The sequence below is a fragment of the Corvus cornix genome, chromosome 12 (assembly GCF_000738735.6).
Source record: "Corvus cornix cornix isolate S_Up_H32 chromosome 12, ASM73873v5, whole genome shotgun sequence".
NCBI lineage: Eukaryota > Metazoa > Chordata > Aves > Passeriformes > Corvidae > Corvus > Corvus cornix.
In genome coordinates this window covers 11,670,670-11,692,237 of record NC_046342.1, presented here as the reverse complement: position 1 = coordinate 11,692,237, position 21,568 = coordinate 11,670,670, and the positions used below count along the sequence as shown (strand labels likewise).

Below are 21,568 nucleotides of genomic sequence, written 5' to 3'. Positions count from 1 at the left end.
GAGCACGCAGAGAGGCAGCAGGCACCGGGGGACACTGTGTCCCCCACTGCTGTGGAGTACACCTGGCAATAGCACCAAGAAACACCGGTCCCTGAGGGATCTTAGGGAATACCCAGCACCAAGTCACACCAAGAACACTGGAGCACGAGGACACCTGGGGCAGCAGGGTGCTGGGGGTCCCAACAGCAGACTGGGGCATGGTGCCCTGGCTCACCAGGGGCCCGAGAGATAGCAGGCAGCAGAGGCGAGTGGAGTTCAGAGAGTTTAATGAGCGCAGGACAAACCCCAACCCCCTCCCCCAACCCCCCATCCCTCCAGTGCCCGGCCTGGCCCACAGCCCAGGCCAGGCCCCCCACAACACCCTAGTCGACTTCTTCCATGCTGCTGTAGGAGGGGGCTGGGCGCTCGGCGGGGCTGGCGAAACGCTCAGGGAGGCCTTCCGCAGCCAGCGGCGAGGCTCCTTCGGGGGCCAGGCCAGATCCGAACGGCACCGGGGGCAGTCCCTGCAAGCAGAAGGTGGGCATGAGAGGGAGACTTGCACCCCGCCCACCCATCTCCCTCCCTGCTCCTGGAGGGCTAGAGGGATGCCTGGGGGGACACAGCCCCCTCAGGGTAGGGACCCCACGTGCAGAATGTGCAGCCCCTGGGCTTAGAGAGCAGAAGCTGGTGGAAAACCCCACAGCAGGGCAGAGGGAAGCATCGTGCCCAGGGCTCCTGGAGGCAGCCCCTCCAGCCCAGCAGGAGAGCCAGGCTGCAGCACACTCCCGCCCCAGGGCTGCTCAGCCAGTGCCAGTCAGAGCAGAGCCCTGCACCCCAGCATGGGCGGCAGTGACGGGCCATGGGCAGGCTGCCAGCGCCTGCCAGAGGTCTGAGGAACAGTGCAGGGCCAGAGGGAATTTCCAGGGCTGAGAGCACTTTGTCAGGCCTCGCTGCTGGCCACCCACCGCCAGTGAGGGCAGGCAGGTGCAGGCAGCAGCTTGTGGGCCCCAAGCCTGGGGCACCAGCACCAGCTGGAGCAGAGGTCAGCCCACTGGCGCCGGGCACTGACTCAGACCCACGAGGCCAGCACCACGGGTGAGCGGGGGAAGCCACCGAGACCCAGGGCTGTAGACAATGAGGCAACTGTTCCAGGACAGGCACCTCATGACCACAGCACAGCCCTGCCGAGCTCCCTGGCTGGGACCTGCTTGGGAGCGGAGTAAACCTCAGCACGTGGAGGAAGGGTGTGGGACAGAGGTAGGGGGAGTCCAGCTCAGGCCCCAGCCTAAAACACAGATGAACCCCTTCACTGCCAAGCATCCCTCCCAAGCCAGCTGAGGGCACAGCAGCAGAGACGGAAAAGAAAGTCACAGGGCTCTGAAGTTACCTCTCACACCCAAATACGCCAGAGCTGTCTGAGCCACGCTCAGCCAAGGGCAACACGTCTCAATGTCAGACACTGTTCGAGCTGCTGCCTGTGCCCCAGCCCCAGGGGACTGCCTGCTCTTGGCCCTGCTGGGCTCCCCACGCCCTGCACGTGTCCCGCGAGGCTACCACTCCACAGCTGGGACTAGAGCCCAGCCCATGCCCCATGGCATGGGCAGGCAGAGCTCTCCCCTGAGCCTGCTACCACACAGGGTGCACCAGGCACCCAGCAAAGCCCAAGGGATGGTCCTGGTGCCAGCTGGGTCACAGAGTGGCCTCAGGTGACCCCAGTGTGGAGTCTCCGCCTCTGTGTGGGAGTCCCAGCACACAGGACAGGAACGCTGCATCTCTTTGGAAAACCTGGCTTTATTAACGCACTATGGTCATACCTGTGCTCCCTGACCCCATGCCTCTCCTGCAGCATGGGCAGCTGGTGTCCTTGCAAATGAGGTGCTGCACCACACTGCCCTGAAGAGACCAACTCCCCCAGATGCTGCCAGCATGTAGCCCCAGGGACTGTTGGGAAGCGGTGGCCCACAGAGATGAGTGCTCACCACAGGCACCCCAGTCTGGATTGCCAGGCTCCCCAGCAGCTGTCCAGGGCTGAGCAGGGAAGCACACAAGCCCTAGGTGACAAGCCTGTCCAGCCCCAGCACAGGAGTGCGGCACACACCACTCCCAGTGCACAAGCAGCTGGCACCAGGAGGCTCAGCAGGAGGCTGGCAGGAGAGACTGGGCTGGCCAAGGACCACGGGTAGCCCCAGCTCTAGGGGTGCTCAAGGCTCCTGCAGCAGCACAGCTGAGAGAGGTGGCCAGCCAGGGCCCGTGTCAGGGCATCCTGCCCTTGCTGCAGCCTCCCGGCAGGTCTCCACTTCCTTCTTGGGAGCCAAGCAGAGATGGCTGACATGCCCGTGGGGCTCTCAGGTCCCAGTTTCACTGCAGCAGCAACATCCCTTCTTGAGCAGCAGGTAGTCATGAAGTCTGCCTCACTCCCAGTGGGCAGCAAAAGAAGGGCAAAGGAGCTCCGGGTTCTCGGCTGTGCCTTGGCAAGGCAGCAGGCTGGCCACACAGGCCTGCCAGCTGGCACAGGAGATGCCAGAGCAGACAGGCAGGAGCCGACAGCCCCATGCTTCCCTTGGCGAATCTTTCCCAGCGTCTTCTGTCCTGCTCTCATAGCATCCTAGGACGGCGCGTGCCTTGGCGGCCCTGCTCCTGCAGCTGGCCACGCGCCTGGGCCTATCTCCAGCGGGGCTGGTAAATGAGTGGGTAGAAGACGTTCAGGAAGAGAGCCACAATTGCGGCCGTGGTGGCCAGGACAAAGTATCTGACGCAGCCTTCATCTGGGTGCAGGGGGGTGCCTGGACTCCGCTTCTGGCCACGGGGCCTCCAGGAGTTTCTTGCAGGCCTTTGGGGCGCCTCAAGCTGCAGCTCTTGTTCTTCAGCCTCCAGTTCCTGCCAGATCAGAGAAGCCTGCGATGTGGAAACCTGCGTCAGCACTTGGAGAACACAACGGGCAACACCCCTCGCCATCCCCCGGGCAGGCGGCTGCCTGCAAGCCCAGCCCCGTGCCCAGCCAGCCCGCCTCCCCATGCAGCACCATCGCGGTCGCGCCCGCCCCCGCGGCTCTTCGGGTCTCTGGTGTGTGGGGCTCCGGTGGGTGGCTCTGTGGGAGGGAGCATGGGCAGCTACCAGGCAGGGTCTTCACAGGACTGCAGGGAGTGAAGCCAGCAGCTGGATCCCGATGGAGCAGATGCACTTGCATTGGTGGGTCCAGGAGGCAAGGGAGCAGGCAGCAGCCAATCACAGCCCAGCTTCTGTGATCCCAACAGGATCTTTCACATGACAGCCAATCCAGAGCCAGCTGGAGCAGCAGGAGCAGGAGGCGCAGTGCCAGTACAGCCAGTCACAGCTCTGCTTTGGTAGGTAGGAATGCTCTGACAACCAATCGTAGCCCAGCTTCCAGGAGGATTTTCCACAAGCAGCCAACCACAGCTTGGCCCTTCATGTCGGTGATCGTGCAGAGCAGTTAGGGCGCAGGTCTCTGGAGGGCACCCAGTGCCAGCGAGGGTGCAGGTGGTCCAGGGTGCTTGGGGACCTGCTGAGCCCCACTGGGATCCAATGCATCCCATTACTGCAGGGGAACCGGCGCTGCCAGGGGCCCAATGAGCCCCAGTGCCACAGAGCAACCTGATGAACCCCAGCGCCATGGGGCATACAGTGAGCCACAGGGCCAGTTAGGCCCCTGAAGGCTCTCACCACCAGTGTGCAAAAAGCAGTACAGCCTTCTCATTGCTCAGGCTGCCCCCAGTGAGTGGAGCTGCTCCAGGACATACACAGCCCCCCAGGGCAGGAACAGCCCAGGCAGGCAGACACCAAGATGCCAGACAGCCCCCCCAGCCTCAGAGACAGACAGCTTCTGTCCCCAGGCGAGAGGGCAGAACTGCGATGCCTAACCAGCACTGGGTCAAGGGGAGCATGAGCCAGAAGGGCAGGGAGGCCAGGCCAGAAGGGCCTCTAAGGGCATACATGTGCAGTCACGCTGGAGATCAAGTGAGCATTGTCCTCAGACTCTGTGGGCCTGCAGAGGTGCTGAGCATGGAGGGAAAAGTCTGCAGCACAACGATGCAGGGGGTCTGACCAGGTGGGCACCACACTGTGCCCCAGCCTCAGCCTTCCTGACTTTCACACAAAGATCAGTGTAACCATGCCCTACCACTGCATTCTGAAAGCACCCTGCCATCTGGCCCACCCCCAGTCCCTCCCTCCCAGGCCACCCAGCAACAGAGCACGCTCTGGCAGGTTTCTCTAGAGCACCCTGTGAAGGCTGCCAGGCCTCTGGCTCAGCACTGGTATTTACCTTTTTTGCACTTGGCTTGGCCCTGAGTTGGGCCCCAGCAGAAAGTGTCCCCCACCCTGCCTCAAAAGCGGCTCTGGAGAGCAAGTTCTTACTGCTCTCTGGCACAACCAGATCCTACTGCACTGCTCGCAACCACTCCTCTAGTGCAGACTCCGGCAAGGCTGTGCCCCTTCTTCTTCTACCAGTGCCCTCCCACCAGCAATTCCACACTGATGACCAAAACCAGCTCTCCTGTGATCCCTCAGGACAGGGACTGTCCCAAGCTCACAGTGAGAACGAGGCAAGACAGGCTCCAATGCCCAGCCGGCACAAGCTCTTTGGTATCAAAGGGGTGCAGGCACTGCACCACAGCTGCACCAGGCTCTCTGGGTGCAGACAAAGATGGGCAGGCCCTGCATGTGGGCTCCTGAGCACATTTCAAGGCTCTGTGGCTCCAACAGTGCCGAACGGGACGCAAGTGCTCACCTGGCTTGCAGCGGCTTCAGCAGAGGGGGTGCGCTCGGTGCGGTGGTCTGAGGGATGCCCTGGCAGGGGTCTCTCCACAGGAGAGTTCCTCCGGCGGTAGAAGAGGACATATGCATATCTGGTCACCACCTGGCTCTCATCCACCGTGGTGACTGTGCTGTCGTCAAAGAGCCGCCAGCCTGAGAAGGACGAAGGGTTAAGCAAGCAGACAAACCACGGCTGCAGGAGAAGGGGGGTGGTGAGGGTGACAGATCCTCACCTACGTCGCTGCGTTGGCTGTTCTTGTCGTTGGGCAGGCGGGCGTACGCTGTGTAGTGCCCTCCAATCATGCCTCCATAGTGGTTGATCACAGCGTACAGGTCATACATAGGCAGCTGCTGCTCACCCTTCCGACCAATGCAGAATTTGCTCAGGTCCAGGCTCCTGTGGAGAGACATGGTGACCATCAAGGGTGATCAGTGTTATGCAGGCCGGACTGCAGGTCAGCAGAGGCAGTGCCAACCCAGGCACATCGTCCCCAGGCTCTCACCGGACGGGAAAGTCCACCATGTCATTGATCTTGTCCCTCCAAATAAAGCTGCGGAAGGAGAAGCGCTTGAGCTGGATGATGAGGACGTTGGGCAGCCGCCATAACATCAGCTGCTTGGAAGCCTCACGGTGCTGCTTGCACTTGGGGCAGTACCTAGGGGAAGAGTGCGCTTGTTACTGGTGTGGGGAGAGCCTCAGTTCTTCCAGCCCAGCTCAGCCCCAGGGTCCCCACATGCAGGGCTGGCAGAGGGTATGTCGGAGGGCTCAGCCTCCTCTGTCAAGGGCAGGCCAGCACAGTCCTACAGAGCACTACCTTTGCTCCCTGCTGGCTTAGCCCTTCCCAGTGCACAGGGAGGGCCAGCCCATCATTCCTGGCTGCCAGTAGAAACAGTGTGCAGGCCCAGGCAGCTCCCGGGAAACCCTGCTGCTGCTGGCTGGAACCCGCCCTGCAGCCTTCCTCACCATGCTTCCTCTGGGGCCAGGACTTCGGGCTTGGTGAAGAGATTGAGGCACTGCTCCAGGGTGAAGTGGCCAGCCCGGGCTGCTTCGCTGGCTGAGCCTGGGTCCTCCACACACTCCAACTCCTTGGATTCTACCAACACGAATTCCTTGAGGCGCTCATTGTTCTTCCACACCAGGGCAAGGGAGCAGTCATCTGTCAGATCCAGGGGGGTGTCACCTGTAAAGGGGCACAGATGTCACACACATACTCTACCAGGTTGGAGCAGGCCACCTGGCTGGAGCAATCTTGCCCATCCCAGTTAGATACAGAAATCAAAAAGTGCTTCCAGAAAGGGACAGGTGCCCCCTGGCTAGGTTCACCATGCTGGGGCAGCAGAGCCCCTCAGCCTGCAGGGCTCAACACTGGCACAGCCCTCCGTCAGCAGCACCCTCACAAACAGCACTGGGTGTGGGCATTCCACTCAAACAAAGAAATGACCCAGAGATCACAGACCCTCTGAGAATACATGAGGTTGGAAGGAATTGGCTTATTTGCTGAGGAGAGCAGGAATGTCATGCCCAAGAAGAGCTTCTAGGCAGAGGCTCTGCGCAGCAGAGCCCCTCCTTCCCCTGTCAGGTGCCGCTTTCACTGTTCAGTGTGGGCCACCATCACACCTGGGTTCACCTTGTGCCAGGCAGGCTCTGGCACCCTTGCCAGGCAGATCCACTACCCTGCCAGAGGTGGTAAGGGATGAAGGTGGCACTTTACAGGGCTCTGGCTCACCTTTATCTTCCAGCTTGTGCTCTCGGTTGGCAGCGTCGATCTTAGTGATGTAGAACTGTGTGGCGCGGGCATTCAGTGAGTCTGGAGTGTGCTGGTACCCAGGGATGGCAGCTGTGAACAGGCAGGGACAGATTTGTGGTGGTACTGCCTGTCTGCCCTGCGTAGGGGCCAAGAATTTGCAGCACCCCCACCCCCACCTCACATGCTACGGCCTTGAAGGGACACAACCACGTGCCCGTGTCCTTGACTATTTTTAGCAGGCGCCTGCCCCTGGCAAGCTGTGCTCCTCTGCCTGCCTTGCCCCTTCACTGCACATTGCTGCCATCCTGAGACGAATGTCTGGAAACGTGACAGCCAGGCAGCCGACCGCAAGAGGCTGGTCCCATGCAGCTGAGTCAGAGCGAGGGAAGTGCTTTGCTCACAGCCCCCAGGGGCTCAGCCAGCACCAGCTCTGCCTTGCTCCCACAGGACTCGAGGCTTCTGCCCGCCCCTGCCTTTCCACCTCTCCCACAGCAACACAGCGCTCCAGCCTCTTTCCTCATCAGGTCTCTGCTCTACACCCTGGGCTTTGCCAGGGCACGGCAGAGCGTGGGTAGGTAGGCATTTCAGGTGAGGCAGCACTGCCAAAACAAAGCTCCCAGGGCCTCATCTGTGTTCCCAAGAGTCTCCAGACCAAACTCACAAGAGGAGAAGTGATGCTGTGGTGGGAGGTCACCCCAAGGAGGGAGAATCGCCTGAGCTCCTGGCACAGACACAGTTAGCACTTCAGCACCTCTTACCTTCTGGCTTGAGAGCTCTCTCATAGGACGGCTCTTTCTCACAACAGCTGTCATCCTGCGACTCCATGTGCTCAGAGAACCCTGAATCCAAGCTCAGCAGGGAACTCCTGGCTGTCAGGACCTTGCTCCGGACAGTGGTAGTATCCCCCGTCTCTGGGTGCAGCTCAGGCCCAGCTGGTGAGAGTGGGGGCTCCTGCAGGAGGCTGGAAGCCCTGTCCCCATCTCCCAGCTCAGGGGTGGAGGTGGCTGCTGCACAGCTGCTCTTGGCCAGGGGCTCCAGCTTGTCTGAGTGCAGAGGCTGCAGCCCCTGCTCTGGTGACATCCGGCCCAACTGGAATGGAGGCTGGAACACGCTGACTGAGTACCTGGGCAAGGAGGTGGGATTTAGAGCTGGCCAGACACAGGGCTGAGCTCAGCTCCAGGGCACAAGCACCTTCCTTCCCTGGACTCTCACCTTGCATAGCCCTCCAGCAGCTGGGCCAGGCGGGCGTAGGTGAGGCGGGACTCGGGCACGCTGATGAGGAAGGGGAAACCAATGTTCTCGGGACGGCATGAAGCCTTGTGGTCTGGCCAGTGTGTTTTCTGACATGCCCTGTAACACATACAGCCCCTGCTGAACTCAGCATCCTTGAACAGCCTGGGAAGGAGCAGTGCAGGGCCAGAGGGGTGTACTGGGGACAAGGGGAGCACCAGGAGTTCAGCTGGCTCCATCCCAAAGGGCAGACCCATCCCACCTTCTCCCAGCAAGAAGAGCTTTTCCATCCAGCCCTTCACAGCAGGAGACCCCCCTTCCTGCCAGGCACCAAGCCAACTCACACGTTGCAGTAACCGACTCGATAGCATCTCGTGCAGCGCTTGAGCTTCTCATCCTCTGGCAGCTGCTTCTTCTGGCAGGCCGCACACTTGGCAACAGGGCCACTGGGCACCTGCGGGCGCTGCAGGAGAAAGGACCCATTGGACAGGGAAGGGCAAGGACAGACAGGGGCAGGACAAGGCAGCCTCAGTGGGCATCCGTGTAGCTAATCGCCCTTGTGTGCGGTTCTGCTGCTCCTGCTCAGTCCCACTTACGGCTCAGCCTTCCTGCATCCCTCCCAGTAGTCCCAATATGCTTTCTTACCTGCTGGACCTGAAGCTCCACCACGCGCTCCTTGGCCAGCTCTGGGGACAGCACCTCAAAGCAAAGCAGCAGGTCCGTCGGCGAGACCGTGTCTAGCGAGTTAGACGGCAGGAACATGCGGTGGAAGTGATTCTTGATCACCTGCCAGGAAGGCAGTGGAGCATGGCCGTGTGAGGGCTGCCCTATGTGTCCTCTCCTCAGAGAGCCACAGACCTCAGCCTCACAGTGAGCTGTGGGAAGAGCAGCAGCTCAAGGATGCTGTGCTCAGCTCACCACCTCACAAAAGGGAAAGATGGACATCCCAGGCCCTACTATAGCGGCCTAACCCTCCAGAGCAGGTATCTGCCCAGCACTCTCACCTCTGCCAGGCGCAGGTTCTCTGGTTTCACGCGCACGCTGTGGGCCACTGAGTCAAGTACCTCCATGGCACTGGAGTTCTCCTTGCTGATACTCACGAGAAACTGCCACCGAGAAAGTGCCACATTAGTCACACCACACTAAGGCATGCCCTTACTTAACACAGGGCTTAGCCAGCTGGCACATGACCAGCTGCCTGGGGCACCTCTAGGAGCATTCTCAGGCTCCCTCCCCAGGGTAGAAGGTATCCTTTACCTTGACTGGTTTCTTGTGTGGCTCCTTTGCAAAATAGTAGACAGTCAGCACCTTTTGCTTCTGTGGGAGGGGCACAGGGAGGTACAGGAAGGGGTCAAATGTAATAGACACCTGCAGATACAAACGCACACTCAGTTGTGGGAAGTTCTTGTGGCTGAGCAGCAGATCCAGTGGACCCAAGATCCAGCCTTGCCCTGTGACCTGTGCTCTCTGAGGGTCAGGAGACTGATTCTGCACAGCCAGGACAGGGACAGAACTTCCAGGGCTGCCGTACCTTGGAGCACACCGGGCACACAAGCTTGGATTTGTACTGGCCCTGGAAGAGGTCTACTATGAACGAGTCGTTCCTCATCTTGTGTCGTTGCCAAGCCTCCTCAGCTACCACCTGCAGGAAGAAAAGGCTTGGCACCTCACTAAACCACCCAGGTTGCTCTCCCAGTAACTCTGGGGGTGGAACACCCTCACCTCATCAGGCCTCCCATCCGAGTCAACAGTCTCTGTGTAGGGCTTGTTCTGGATGCGGTTGAGGTCCTCATGCAGGCCATCAAGCAGGAAGGCCATGAACTCCTGAGCATCATGCTGGGCATAGCCAGTGAACTGGCTGGCCTTGCTGGCTACAATTGCCTGTGGGGAGCACGGTTGTCAGGGCTGGCCAGCAGACCCCTGGCAGCACTGCTTGCCCCACACACAAACCCTGGCTGCACCCACACCCACAGCTCTCTGTGGCACTTGCAGGGCAGCCAGGTGCCCACAGAGGAATGCTGGGAACCCACAGCACTTCCTGCTGAGCACCAGTGCCAGGAGCCCTACCTTCAGTTTAGAGGGCTGGAAGGCGTGGTGTGTGCCCTTCCACAGTGCTCTGAGCAGCATGGCGAAGCCGATGGCCAGGCGCCCGCCCGTCCCCAGCGGGTTGTTGTAGTTGATTTCTGACTCAAAGGACCGATCTGTAAGAAATGCAGGAGCTCAGAGTGGCTGGCTTCATCATCTGAGTGGCCAAGCTCTGCTGTGCTCCCAGTGTGGGCTCACCATGGAAGTAGTCACGCAGCTCCCGGGTGTTGGACAGGGACTGAATGACACTGTTCATGAAGCAGGTGTTGCCCAGGTTCACCAGCCCTGTGAAGCCAGGCAGGCAGACCTTCTTCTTCTCATCCTCATCCTCATCATCCTCCACACTCTCAGCACTCACTGGGCTGTGTGTCATTGGTGGCACCATACACGTCGGTTTGGGCTGCCAAAGCAGAGGCAGGTGTGAGGGTGCGACACTCAGGGAGTCTCTCTGGGAACACCAGAGGAACTCAAAAGCCCAAGAAACTCTCCAGAGAGGGCTGGAGCCATCACACCATCTCCCACTTGGACTGGGACAGACAGGCCAACAGCTGTCCCTAATCCTGCCAACTATGACTGAGGAGCACTGCCTCCTCCTCCAGGAATACTTTGCCAGCCTCCAGAGTGACACTGAGGAGGTGTCCCTCTTTCCCCTATCCAGGTCAGATCCACTGTGGCCACACTCACCGAAGGAATATGTGGCTCTTGCTTCACTGCCACGTGCTCTGGGGCCGTACGGGCTGCCACGCCATCCAGAGCCCCATCTTCCACACGCGGCTTCTCTTTGTCACTGGTTCGGGCCTCTTCCTTGCTGGAGAGGGGGTGCTGGTTACTGCCCGGAGGGTTCTTATCCAGAGGGGTAGGGCCTGTAGGCATGGCAACCTTTGCACCACCCACTGCACCTTAAAAAGGGGGAAGGGTGGGCCTGTGGTTAGCAGCACCACGCGCTGCCCACAGTGGGGCTGAACTGCTCAGTCCACACTTGCACACAGGCTCTCTTCTACCCCTCTTTCCCGTGAGCAAGGGAAACAGCAGTGCCCTTCCCCTATCACTTGGCTCACACTCTGCCTCACATCCCTCCTACCTGCATCCACTCAGCCCCTCTACTTCCCCACAATCCCATGCCAGAGGATCTGGCACCAGCTGGCAGCTGGGAGTGGTGAGGAGGGCCCATGCCCCACTGCGGTGCAGCAGGCAGGCAGGACAAGAAGGCAGGGTGCAGACCTCGTGTGGCTGGAGCCTCCAGCCCTCCCCAGCGCTGGCTCTGGCGTTTCTTCAGGCAGACATCAATGCGAGACACCGTGAAGTTGTACGTGCACTGGTCTGGCTCAATGAGGTTCCTGTAAGGCACACAGCAAGTCAGAGATGCCCCAGACCCGCAGCAGTCTCAGACATGCCAAAGCCTTTGCATGGCAGAGCCACGCCCTCCAGGCAGTAAGAACCCTGCTAGCACTGATCCTGAGGTAGCCCTGGCAAAGCAGGGTGGAAACCCTCAAGCCTGGCCACACTGAACACACAAAGCGCCCCTTTTCTGACATCCATTCTGCTTGGCTGCCTCCTGCTGCATATCCCACCCAAAGGACACACAGGCTGGTCTGGCTGTCCCCAGGAGCTCTAGAACAGTCTGGGGTGAACTGCAGGCAAGGAGGCACTGGGATTTCTTCCCCTGCAAGCCAGCACACAGCCAAGGCAGACCAGGCTCAGGGCACTAGTGCAGTATGGTGTAACTGAAACCTCCAGATGCAGAAATGAGCATTCCCTGCACAGAACCGCCAGCCAGGACTGGCTCCTATTCTAGCACTGCACTCTCACCTCCGTTGTCCTGGTGTGGGTTAGGACAGGAGTCATACCTGAGCTTCACCTGCCACCGGAACACCGTGTGGGGCCCACAGCCAGGATGGAGACGAAGGAAGTTCATATCACTGCAGAGAAATTGGGAGTGAGCAGAGGTGAACAAAGAAGTAGCCCAGCCACAATCAGGAGCTCTGCAGTAGCCTGGAATCATCCCGAGACAAACTTGTACCTCGTCTGAAACACGAGCGTGAAGTCTTGCTCCCGGAACAACACCTTGGATGTCTCCTTGTGGATCTCCTTCACATAGACATGCACCACCACCAGATCATTGCCCTTCTCGTATGAGTCATTCTTGACAAAGGTCAGGCTTACAAAAGGTTCTGGCTCTGAGCAAGGAAAGCCATGGAGAGAAAGGTTATCTTCCTTGCATGCTGCGGCTGCAAGCTGACCCAGGAAAGGTCCTGAGCAGATGGACCTTCCTGACCAGGCTCACTCCATAGGCTCTGGCCACTCACCATCAGCTGCTGCTTCCAGAGCCACATCATCCTTGGACCAGTCCCTCTTCTCACCATCTCTGCCCATGGGAGGGGTGCCCACTGGGATGGCCTTAGAGCTCTCTCCCAAGACAGGCAGACAGTCCCGGCTCCGCAAGGCCTCAGCAGGGCTGCCGGGCTGCAGGACTCTCTTCTCAACACAGGCGGCAACACGGTGGGGGAACACCTCCGTGGTAGCTGCAAGAGGTGGCATCTCCACTGGAACAGTCTCCTTGGCCAAAACCACAGCCTTTCAATACAGAAAGACACAGTGACACACAGACACTGTCACCCCTGGGGTGCCCTAAGGCACAGCTCCATACCACCTGCTTCCCCCACACATCCCATGCCAGCTCAGCCCCATTAGCACCACAGCCCAGCAACTGCAGGGTCCTCACTTCACCTGCTCCTCCACCACAGGTCCTCCTGTCAGCCCTCAGCATCACGGAGCCCACCTCATCCCCATGGTCAGGGATGGGTCCTGCATCCCCTACAGGGCTGAGGAAGCAGGGGTACCCAGGTCCAGCCAGGTCCCCAGGTACCTTCTCCAGGGGCAGTGAGAGGTCTGCAAGGGCCGCGGGTGCATCGACCTGGCTGGCTCTGACGTTGCGGCGGCTACCGGCCCTCCCGCTGTGCCCTTTGCTGGGCTCCGTGTTCCCGGTGACTCTGGCATTCAGCTCCTCTTCAGTGGGAGCCACTTTGAGGTATACTGCCCGCTTGGCGCTGGGGCCACTCTGTGTCCCTGGGCTGGCTGGGCTTTTCCCTCCCAGGGCCTCACTTCTTCCCGGAGCACGCTTGGGGTTGGAGGGCTCCCGCCGGGATCTTGGTGGCTCTGTGCCTTCAGCCCTTGGCTCTTCAGGGGTCAACTCCGCAGAAGCAGCTTTCTCTTTCCCATTTTCCCAGCATGCGGCCCCTTTGGCCAGTTCTTTGGATCCGTCTTTCCTTTTCTTCTGTAAAAGGCAATGCAGCACAGTGGGAAGGTTATTTAGGTAGCAGCACCTTTCAGGCTTCCTATCCTCACGCTCACTCCCCCTTCCCAGACTGCACCAGGACTCTACTCCAGAACCTGGAGATGCATGGCAGGCAGAAACAGGCATATGACTCCCTGGGACAGTGACAGATGGCTCATGCAGCATGTGGATGCAGGATGTGCCCCACATTGCTCCCTGGGCAGCTCAAAAGTAGGGGGCTCAGAGGTCACCCCAGCTCCCCAGGGCTCCATAAGCTCCCTTAAAAAGGCAGATCATTCCCTCCTCACCAGAAGTGAAGACCAGTTATGGAGTGGGATCTTCTTCTGAAGCACAAGCTGTAGAAAGTTGCCCTTCTTGCACTGGACCTTGCTGCAGGAGCTCTCGATCTCCTCATAGAACTGACAGCTCCACTGGCGCCCGTCTGTAAAGCAGAGGGGAATCAGTACCTCAGGCAGTGCTCCAGGCAGCTGTCACCTAACCCACAGCACCCTTTCACCTGCCCCCAGGATGAAGGAAGCACTCATTCAGAGCCAAGAAGGCTGCAGGCAGGCTGCCACCATACCCCAGGAGCCTTCCAGGGCTCCAGCCAGCTTCCCTGAATTTGCTTTGTACATCTGGCTGGCCTCCTTCCCAGCGGGAAGGCCCTGGGCCTCCCTGCCCTCAGGGGCACAGTAATTTTTCCAAAGGATACCCGGGACTGACTCAGCCATCCCAGCAAGCAGGGGACAGAGACGCACTGGCGCAGCAGTGGGCACTTGTTCACTTGGCACAGAGGCCAACTCCTGCCCTCCCCAGCTCTACAATGCTCTCCTATCAGCCCTGTCTGCTGCCTGAGGCTGTGCCAGCTGACAGCAGGGCATTGCCTCTGAGGGAAAAAGTCTGATGTCTTCCTGCTGCAACCCCATGCTTGGCCCAGAGCTGTGCCAAGTCCCAATGGAGAAATGCCTGCAGCAGTTGCTCTATTTCCATACCTGGTAGTTTGACCACACAGTCTGTGTCAGTGAAAGCAGCATCTACGTCCTCCGCCTTCAGAGCTCCACTGCCCAAGTTCAACTTGATAATGATCTCATCGGCATTCTGCTTCCAGTCTAGCAGCAGCTCTAGGAAAAGGGAGGGAAGCATCACCCACTTGCTGGGGTATGAGCCTGAAGTGCCCACTCCTTGGCCGGGGAACAAAAGCCTGAACACAGACACAGTTAAGGAGGTCAGCGCAGGAACAGAGATCATGACAGTTAAATGGGACCTTCCCTCATCACAGAGGGCACAAACAAGAGCACGTGTTGCAGCAGGGCAGATGAATCCTGGTAGGAACCAGAGAGGCCAGAAAGGCAGTGCTGCTCTTGGCATTGCCACAAGCAGCAGCGGCAGCTGGGAAGAAGGGGTGGCTCCTGCCAACAACAAAACAATTATTGCTTTCCCAAGGAACGAGGAAGCCACAGAGTTACTCTGGGGGATTTAAGTGGACTCTGACCACAATCAAAAATTGCCACTTCCCCTTTGCATATGCAAACCAAGCAGCCCAGCTGCAACCATCAAAGCACTGTACTCCTGTCAGGTGAGCATGGCTAACATGGCTGAAACATCAGCAGGCCAGCCAGCCAGGTAAGTACACTGCAATAGGTGAAAAAAGAGTGCAGCAGTGATACTCCAGTGCAGGCAGAACTTTGTGTGCCTGCCAGGCTCCAGGTGTGGCCCTGCGGTGCCCTGAAGTCTTGAAGGCAAAAAAGTGATTTCGATCACCTTGATTTCAATCAGGTTTGTTCTACCCCTGGGGCACGAGGATGTCCTACTCTGTCCTCAAAGCAGGCCTGGACTGAGACAGAAACCAGCCAATGCTGCCCACAAGGTGACACAGCTTGGGATGTTCCCAGCCCATAGTGATGTCCTGCTCACAAAGAAGCAGAGCAGGTGTCAGCAGTGAGATGTCCCAGGGCTGTGCTCCACAGCACCATGACACCTGAGTTGCAAGCAGCCTGCCACATCCCCAGGGCCTCTTCCTTGCAGACAGCCCCTCTCCACCCCTGGGAAGGCCACATACTGTTAAGATAAATGCTGAGGCAAGGGAGTGCTCAGGTTAGCTCTGCTCAATGCCAGAGCATGGGACAACAAGGTGAGAGCTTCAGATCCCTTGGCAAGGGCACTCCATGGCCGTGCACTGGCAGCTGGCACACACCTCAACTTACCCTCCTCTGAGTCCTTCTCCTGGGCAGTCTCAGCCTGCTCGAGCTCAGGGCAAGACACTGGTGGGCAAAGAAGCAGAGCGCAGGCAGGTGTGTCACTCTGTCACCTCACAACACAGGCCAGTAAGCTGATGCCCAAAACTTCACACATCACCTCCTTCTACCCTGAATCCGTGTCCAGGCCTTTCATTCTGCATGTGCTGCTCATCTCCCTCCTCTGCTTTCTCACACTTCCAGCAAGTCAGCCCCAGGATAGCTGCTCCAAGCCATACCACCATATCCCAGTCTAAGCAGAACCACAGTGGGAACAACACAATACTGCACCATGCAGGCAGTGCTTTCTTGAGGCACATCTCATTGTGGAGCTTGTGGCATCCAGGCTCAGCTGTGTGGCCCAGCTTGGTGCACCAGACCCCAGCCCCCAGCCATATAGAGGAGTCCTGTCTTGATCTGACAGAAAGAACCTGGTGTTTGGTCATCCTCAAACCAATTCTGCTGTAACCAGAGAACCACATGGCCCAGCTGCACTTTAACATTTCCATTCCTGCACAAGCTGCCAACATCCACATCTGAAACTTCCTTCCAGATCAGGGTGGGGAACCAAACTGACCTGACACCTAATCCCTGCTCTCCACAGAAATACCTCCAACTGCCAGAAATGTCTCCAGGCCTGCTCTACCCACCCAGGACAGTGAGCTCTGCCAGGCAAGGCACCCAAAACAACAGCACCTTCTCCTGGAGCAGAGAAATAGTGCCAACAGGAGCTGTGGTCTCCACTCAGGAATACTCAGAGGGCTGTCACTGCCTCCCCTGACTGGCTACAAACCAGTAGGAAACCTCTGCTGACCACCACACCGCTGGTGCAAAGGTGCCGGTGGGGCTGGCAGGGTGAGAAGCATAGCAGTGGCACTGCCTGGAGGATCTACAGCCCCTCATCACCTCTCACAGAGGGGATGGGGGCAGCATGGCTGCCCTCAAGGAGGCCCCTACATCAGAGGATGCAGCGAATCAGGCCCTACAAGAGGTGTACTCCTCCCACGTGAGAGAAAGCACAACGCTGTGCTCTGCACTGTGGGATTTCGCATCAGGGACTGTGCCTGGCTGCTCTGGCACAGACCTCACCAAGCACTCAATTACCTTGGCCTATAAAACACCCTGTGATTTTGAGGTTACAACAATCATAACAGAGCAGGCATGGAAATCAAACAGCTTTTCAGAGCCACAGAAACTCTTGCCGGCATCCTGCCCACAGGCATTCCCTGCACCTGAAGCATCATTTTTGTCAAAGGATACATGGCAGTTACAGAAGGAATTACTCTACAGCAACTATTTCACCTGAGCCACACCTTATCCTGACTCAGAAGCTAAAGCACCAGCCCCACCCGCAGGCCTTGCACACCCGGTCACTGCCTCACAACACCTGGCCTCAGCAAACCGATGGGAAAGAAGCAGCATTGCCTCCAGCTGCAAGAGCACCCACAGGTTTCAGTTCCACTCCTGCTGGATTGGGGCAGATCACACCCAGTCAAAAGCAGAGTCTACAAACAATCACCAAGGCCAACTCCGAACTTTAGCTAACAAGGCCACAGACCCAACCTTCCTAACATCGCTGGGGCTAAGTAGTGCCCAAAGGAAGGCGGTTACAGGTCCAGGGAGGACACTGTGTCAAAGAAGATCCCACATCACAGGGGTTACCATAAGCTGCAGGAAGCGATTAGTCAAATCTGCTTATCCTGCAGCAGATGGCTGCGAGGCTCCCAGGCTGCAGGGCTGAGACACCACGGGCCCGCTCACCACAGTGATGCTAAGGGGCTCTCACCTTCCTTGCTTTCCTGATTGGCTCGATCCTTCTGCTTCTTCTTGTTGGTAGCATCATCCAAGCCCCGAGACACTCTCCTCTGGCCAGGGGCATTTGTGCTGCTGGACATTTTCAGCCGTTTGGAGGACACAAACAGCCCACCGGGGTCGGTTATGGAGTCTGGGTCAGGGGTGCGACGTTTTCTTCCTGGCCCAGCTATCTTGGCGACTCTCTGTGGTCAAACTCTCTGGCAAGGAAGTAGTGGCCTAAAGAGAGGAAAGAGCGAGCATGGCAGAAGGAGCAGGTGGAAAAGGCCCAACAGCATCAGGATCCACTCTTTGCCTCAGGGCCAGTGCGCTTCCATGACCTTCACCGTGGTGTTTATGGGAAGCCCCATGCAGCACTCAGTGAGGAAACCTACCTCATCACAGCTGCTACAATGCTTACTGCCAAAAGCATGGGCTTGTCAGAGCTCCCAACATACAACCGGGGGTCTTCAGTATGTGCCACGCATTAAAAACCTGGAAAGCAAGTGTCATGCTCATGGCTCCCACTACAGCAACACTGGCCCAGAGGAGCCGCTGGTGCTAACAACACCTGGAGACACAGGCAAGGGTAAGGACATGAGGAGGCCTGGATCTGCAAAACTGAGCCTCCAGAGTCAACTGGGGGAGCCTGTCACATAGCTTGGAGCAACAGCTATTTCAGTCAAACAGTGTCCTGTGTAACAGGGCCAGAATAGGAGCCAGTAACGCCCTAAGAAGGAAGCAGGCCTGAGACAAGTCTCCCATGACAGATGAGAGCAGAGCTCCCTGGCAAAAGGAGAGTTCCTCCCCCTTCGCCCACTAGCCAGGAGTTTAACCAGTATGACTGCACCTTGAATATTTATCTCCCAGCCAGTTTACAGACAGCGTCAGCGGGGCCTGGCCTGGAAACAGGACACCTCTGCTCCTCGTGCCCCAGGAAAAGAGCAGGCTGAGCAGGGCACGTAGGTTGTTCACCCCTGCCCCCTCAGACATGCCCTCCCTACAAAGCCAGCTCCCCTACAGGGTTTGGGAGCTGCTGGCCCAGGGGTCTGTTGCACTCATCAGCATCACCCTGCAATGTTCAGGGCTTTGAGAGAGCAGAACTGAAACAACCCACTGAAAACAGTCCCACTGGAGGTGTCTCCGTGGAGGTGGTGAGAGCAGAGAGCTGGGAAGGTTTCCTCCCTCGCTGCCCCGGCTGCACACCCTGACCCTGGCAGTGCTCACCAGCCTGCAGGAGTTTGCAGCAGGGAGACAGGCCCAGCTGCACAGATCCTGCCCACCTCCATGTGCCAGCTGCCTGCTGCAGCTCCCAGTGCACTGATTCACAGGCATCCCACGGCCCGGCTCCCATCTGAGGACATGGAGCCGAGCCCAACAGCATCTTTGGCCTAGCCCAGCTCCACTGAGCCTACCTCTCCCTCAGTGGGAGGCAAGCTGCCCCTCAGGAACACCCAGTTCTGCTTTCACCCATGCATCAAGCACAGACCCCTTGCTGTGCGTGGGCATGGCCAGTGGCAGGAGGGACCTCCAAGGGAGACACTCGGTCAGAGGGAGGACGCTGCCAGTCCTGTACTGCCCACCCCACGTTGCCAGGGCATTTGTGTTCTAGAAATGTTTGGGGCAACAAGTAGCCACAAATGTGGAGCTATAGCCACAAACTGAGAGGGACCCCAGAGAGCAAAGCAGCCTGGTCTTGCTCTCAGCTCTGGCAAAGCCAGCCCCATGACAGGTGCTGCATCCAAACCACTTCTCTTCAGGCCAACCTGCCCTCACAACCAAGAGCCACTGAAGGCAAGTGAAAAGCCGAGTCCAGCCTGACTGCCTGGCACAGACAACTCCTGCCACCCGCGGTGGAGAGCCCAAAAGTGACCGGGAGACCGGGATGCTGAGCAGGGTCCAGCATCAGTCCCAAAGAGCTGTGGGAGGGCAGCAGAGTCATCCCCATGCTGCTGCACACACTGGGTCTCTCCAGGATGCAGAAGCACTTCTGGCTCCAGAGGGAATGGGAAGGGCCCTCACAGCAGGAAACGTGGCTGTGATTCTCCAGGCTAGACCCTCTGATGCCAGCTGCATGCTGTCACTCAGCTCCAGTCCCCACTGACACCCAAACAGGTTGGCTACAGATGCTTCCTGGTGCTGAAGAAGCTCAGCTGGGCTCAGCAAACATGGGAAAGCGTTTTTGTTGTTCTTCTTTTGCCTCTAAGGTGAAAACCCCATGAGAAGTGGGGCACAAGAAGCAGTGACTGCTTCATGCAGGGTCAGGAGAGGCTCTATTGCCTCCTTCCTCTACCTCCAAAGGGGTGGCACAGGGTAATTGCTGGGCAGGGTGAAAGCAAGCTCTGAGAAGGGTCCTGGAGGCTGAGAAAGGACAGGCCTCTGCCCAAGAAGTGGTGAGGAAAAGAGACAGGGTTGCGTGCCTCCTTGTCACTCCTCCAAGAGAAGCCTGCTGCTCTCATGCCTCACTGAGGGCTCAGCTCCCTTGGGTGCTCTGCTGACAGTTACTCCTCATGGCAAGCAGGAACCAAGGAGGCTGGAGCTCTGCCCATTTCAGCTGCCAGACTGATGGCAACCTGAGGCTGCTACAGGCACCTCAAGGTTTTGGAGGAGTGCAGGCAAAGCACAGGTTATTCAGGGATTAGAACAGGAAAACAGGAGACTTTTTGCCTTTCTGCCACCAGGAAACACACATACAACCAGCATGTTCAGCCCTTGGGTGCACGGGGGCACAGAGGTTTTGGCACCACTCCTGTTGGCACAGTAGGAGTCACTGTAGGGGAGAGATGGCAAGAGGCCACTCTGGCTAGATGCCAGGTGAACCTCTGGGAACTACCTGATCAGCTGGGCACTCCTACAAAACCTTCCCGGAGCCAGGGAAGCCTGGCCATGCTGCTGCTGGGAGCAGAGATGCCTCTCTGTCCTCTGCTCTCCCTGCCTTTGTGCTGTGGTGTGTACCAGATCCAGGTGCCAGCTGGGGCTTTCTCCCAAGTGTGTCTTACCCCAGAGCTGTTTCCCAACCCAGCTCAGGCTGAGACTGCAAATATTTTGACTGGCCAGAGGAAAGGGAGCAAGAGGCCAAGGAGAAGGGCCACTCCTCCCCACAGCAGCACCAGACGGGGAGGGACAGCAGAAGGTGTTCAATGAGATGGAATTTGTGCCCCGTGTCTGGGGCAGGTTTAGCAGTTGGCAGGAGGAGCTCCCTGATTCGTGCCCACAGCACTCCCCAACAGTGCCCAAAGGCCTTTACAGGGGTAGCTGCAAAGAAGGTTGGCTATCCCAACAGCATCTTTTTCCTATGGACTTTTAGATCCTCCATGACCTAAATACAGTCAACAGAAACACGTCCCTTGTGCACACAAATACTTTTGTCACCTTCTGTTTCTTGTTCCCCTGAGGGATCAGAAATCCCAAAGCTCAAGGTTGCCTTTTACTTGAGTTTCTGGGCATACCTGACACACGGGTGGAGCCAGGGCAAGCACAGAGCCCCCTGGGGCAGCTACTCAAGCCAGCACTGTCACACAAAATACTTCCAACCCATGTGGAAATCACTGCGCCCCCAACGCATCATGACAGCAGTGAGCCTTGTGCTGAGTGAAGAACCCGGCAGGCCCAGCTCCCCCATTCTGGGGACGATCATAGAATGGTTTGTGCTGGAAGGAGACCTTGAAGATCATCTAGTTCCAACCCGCTGGCCATGAGCAGTGATGAGAGCGTCCAGACAGCAGCCAGCGGCCCCTGGCCCCCCGGGCGCTGCTGCCCGGCCTCGGGCACTGGAGGAGGGGAAAGGGACTGTGAACGGTGTCTGTGTGAAGGTGTTTGTTTGAACGGCCCCGGCGGGCAGAGCACGAGGTCACAGCGCCGGCTCCTGCCCGGGGCTGCCGCGCTGGGCCCGTCCTGCCGAGCCCCACTCTCAGCCCCCGCCGCCCCAGCTCCTGCCGCCTCGCACAATCTCTCCACTCAGGCCTGTCACAGGCCGCCACCACCGCCATCCGCCGCCTGCCTCGCTCTCCGCCGCCCCGAGCCCCGCGACCACGGGCCGCATCCCGGCCTCCCACCGCCCCCGGGCCCTGCCCGCCGCCGCGGCCCTCACCCCGCGCTGGCCCAGGCGCCGCTCGCCGTCCCCGGGCCCCGCCGCCGCCCCGGCCCGGCCGGTCCGGCCCTCCCCGCACTCACGGCCCCGCCCGCCGCTCCGGTCTGTTTGTGCCGCGCCGAAGTTCCGAACGGGCCGACAACGGAGACAGGCCCGAGCCCGTGACGCACTTCCGGGAGCCGCCGGGCGCGCCCACGTGACACGGAGGGGGTGCCACGTGACACGGGAACGGGGGTGGTGCCGGCGCGTTCCCGCAGCAACGGGAGCGGGGGCGGTGTGGGTGTCCTGGTCCTGTCCGCGGGGGTTCCCGGTCTGTCCTGTGGGGGACCCGGGTTTGATCCGTGGGAGTCCCGCGTGTGCTGTG

At 58.9% G+C, this 21,568-nt stretch overlaps 1 protein-coding gene across 9 annotated transcripts; it reads right to left on the bottom strand.

Annotated features, from left to right (window-relative positions):
* Positions 1–301: 301 nt before the first annotated feature.
* On the bottom strand, positions 302–21,250 carry USP19 (ubiquitin specific peptidase 19). 9 transcript variants are annotated; one of them, XR_005603017.1, is made up of 29 exons: positions 21,205–21,245; positions 17,510–17,609; positions 17,110–17,354; positions 15,294–15,350; positions 14,082–14,210; positions 13,398–13,531; positions 12,682–13,089; positions 12,122–12,389; positions 11,836–11,992; positions 11,663–11,734; positions 11,037–11,152; positions 10,500–10,714; positions 10,014–10,215; positions 9,798–9,931; positions 9,453–9,611; positions 9,262–9,372; positions 8,988–9,098; positions 8,735–8,836; positions 8,376–8,516; positions 8,075–8,193; positions 7,713–7,850; positions 7,259–7,623; positions 6,480–6,590; positions 5,717–5,933; positions 5,256–5,408; positions 4,986–5,149; positions 4,727–4,905; positions 1,794–2,874; positions 427–503 (listed from the first exon to the last, which is right to left on the bottom strand). XR_005603017.1 is itself a non-coding variant. In XM_039559326.1 (27 exons), the coding sequence occupies exons 2-27, from the start codon at positions 17,216–17,218 to the stop codon at positions 363–365; spliced, it is 4,206 nt and encodes a 1,401-aa protein (XP_039415260.1). In that variant the 5' UTR covers positions 17,219–17,354; positions 17,510–21,054; the 3' UTR covers positions 302–362. The 9 variants fall into 9 exon arrangements, 2 of the variants coding, with proteins under 2 accessions (XP_039415260.1, XP_039415259.1); XR_005603018.1 differs by lacking the exon at positions 17,510–17,609 and having other exon boundaries at positions 21,205–21,250; XR_005603019.1 differs by lacking the exon at positions 21,205–21,245 and having other exon boundaries at positions 10,500–10,708; positions 17,510–21,056.
* Between the last annotated feature and the right edge of the window lie 318 nt (positions 21,251–21,568).

Bases quoted from the DNA above. Each gene is read 5' to 3' on its own strand.
- USP19 (XM_039559325.1), bottom strand. From the start codon at position 17,218: ATGTCCAGCAGCACAAATGCCCCTGGCCAGAGGAGAGTGTCTCGGGGC. The intron at 14,211-15,293 runs GTAAGTTGAGGT...CCCTTTTCCTAG, and splicing joins GGAGAAGGACTCAGAGGAGG to AGCTGCTGCTAGACTGGAAG. The intron at 5,409-5,716 runs GTGAGGAAGGCT...CTCTTCCCCTAG, and splicing joins CTGGCCCCAGAGGAAGCATG to GTACTGCCCCAAGTGCAAGC.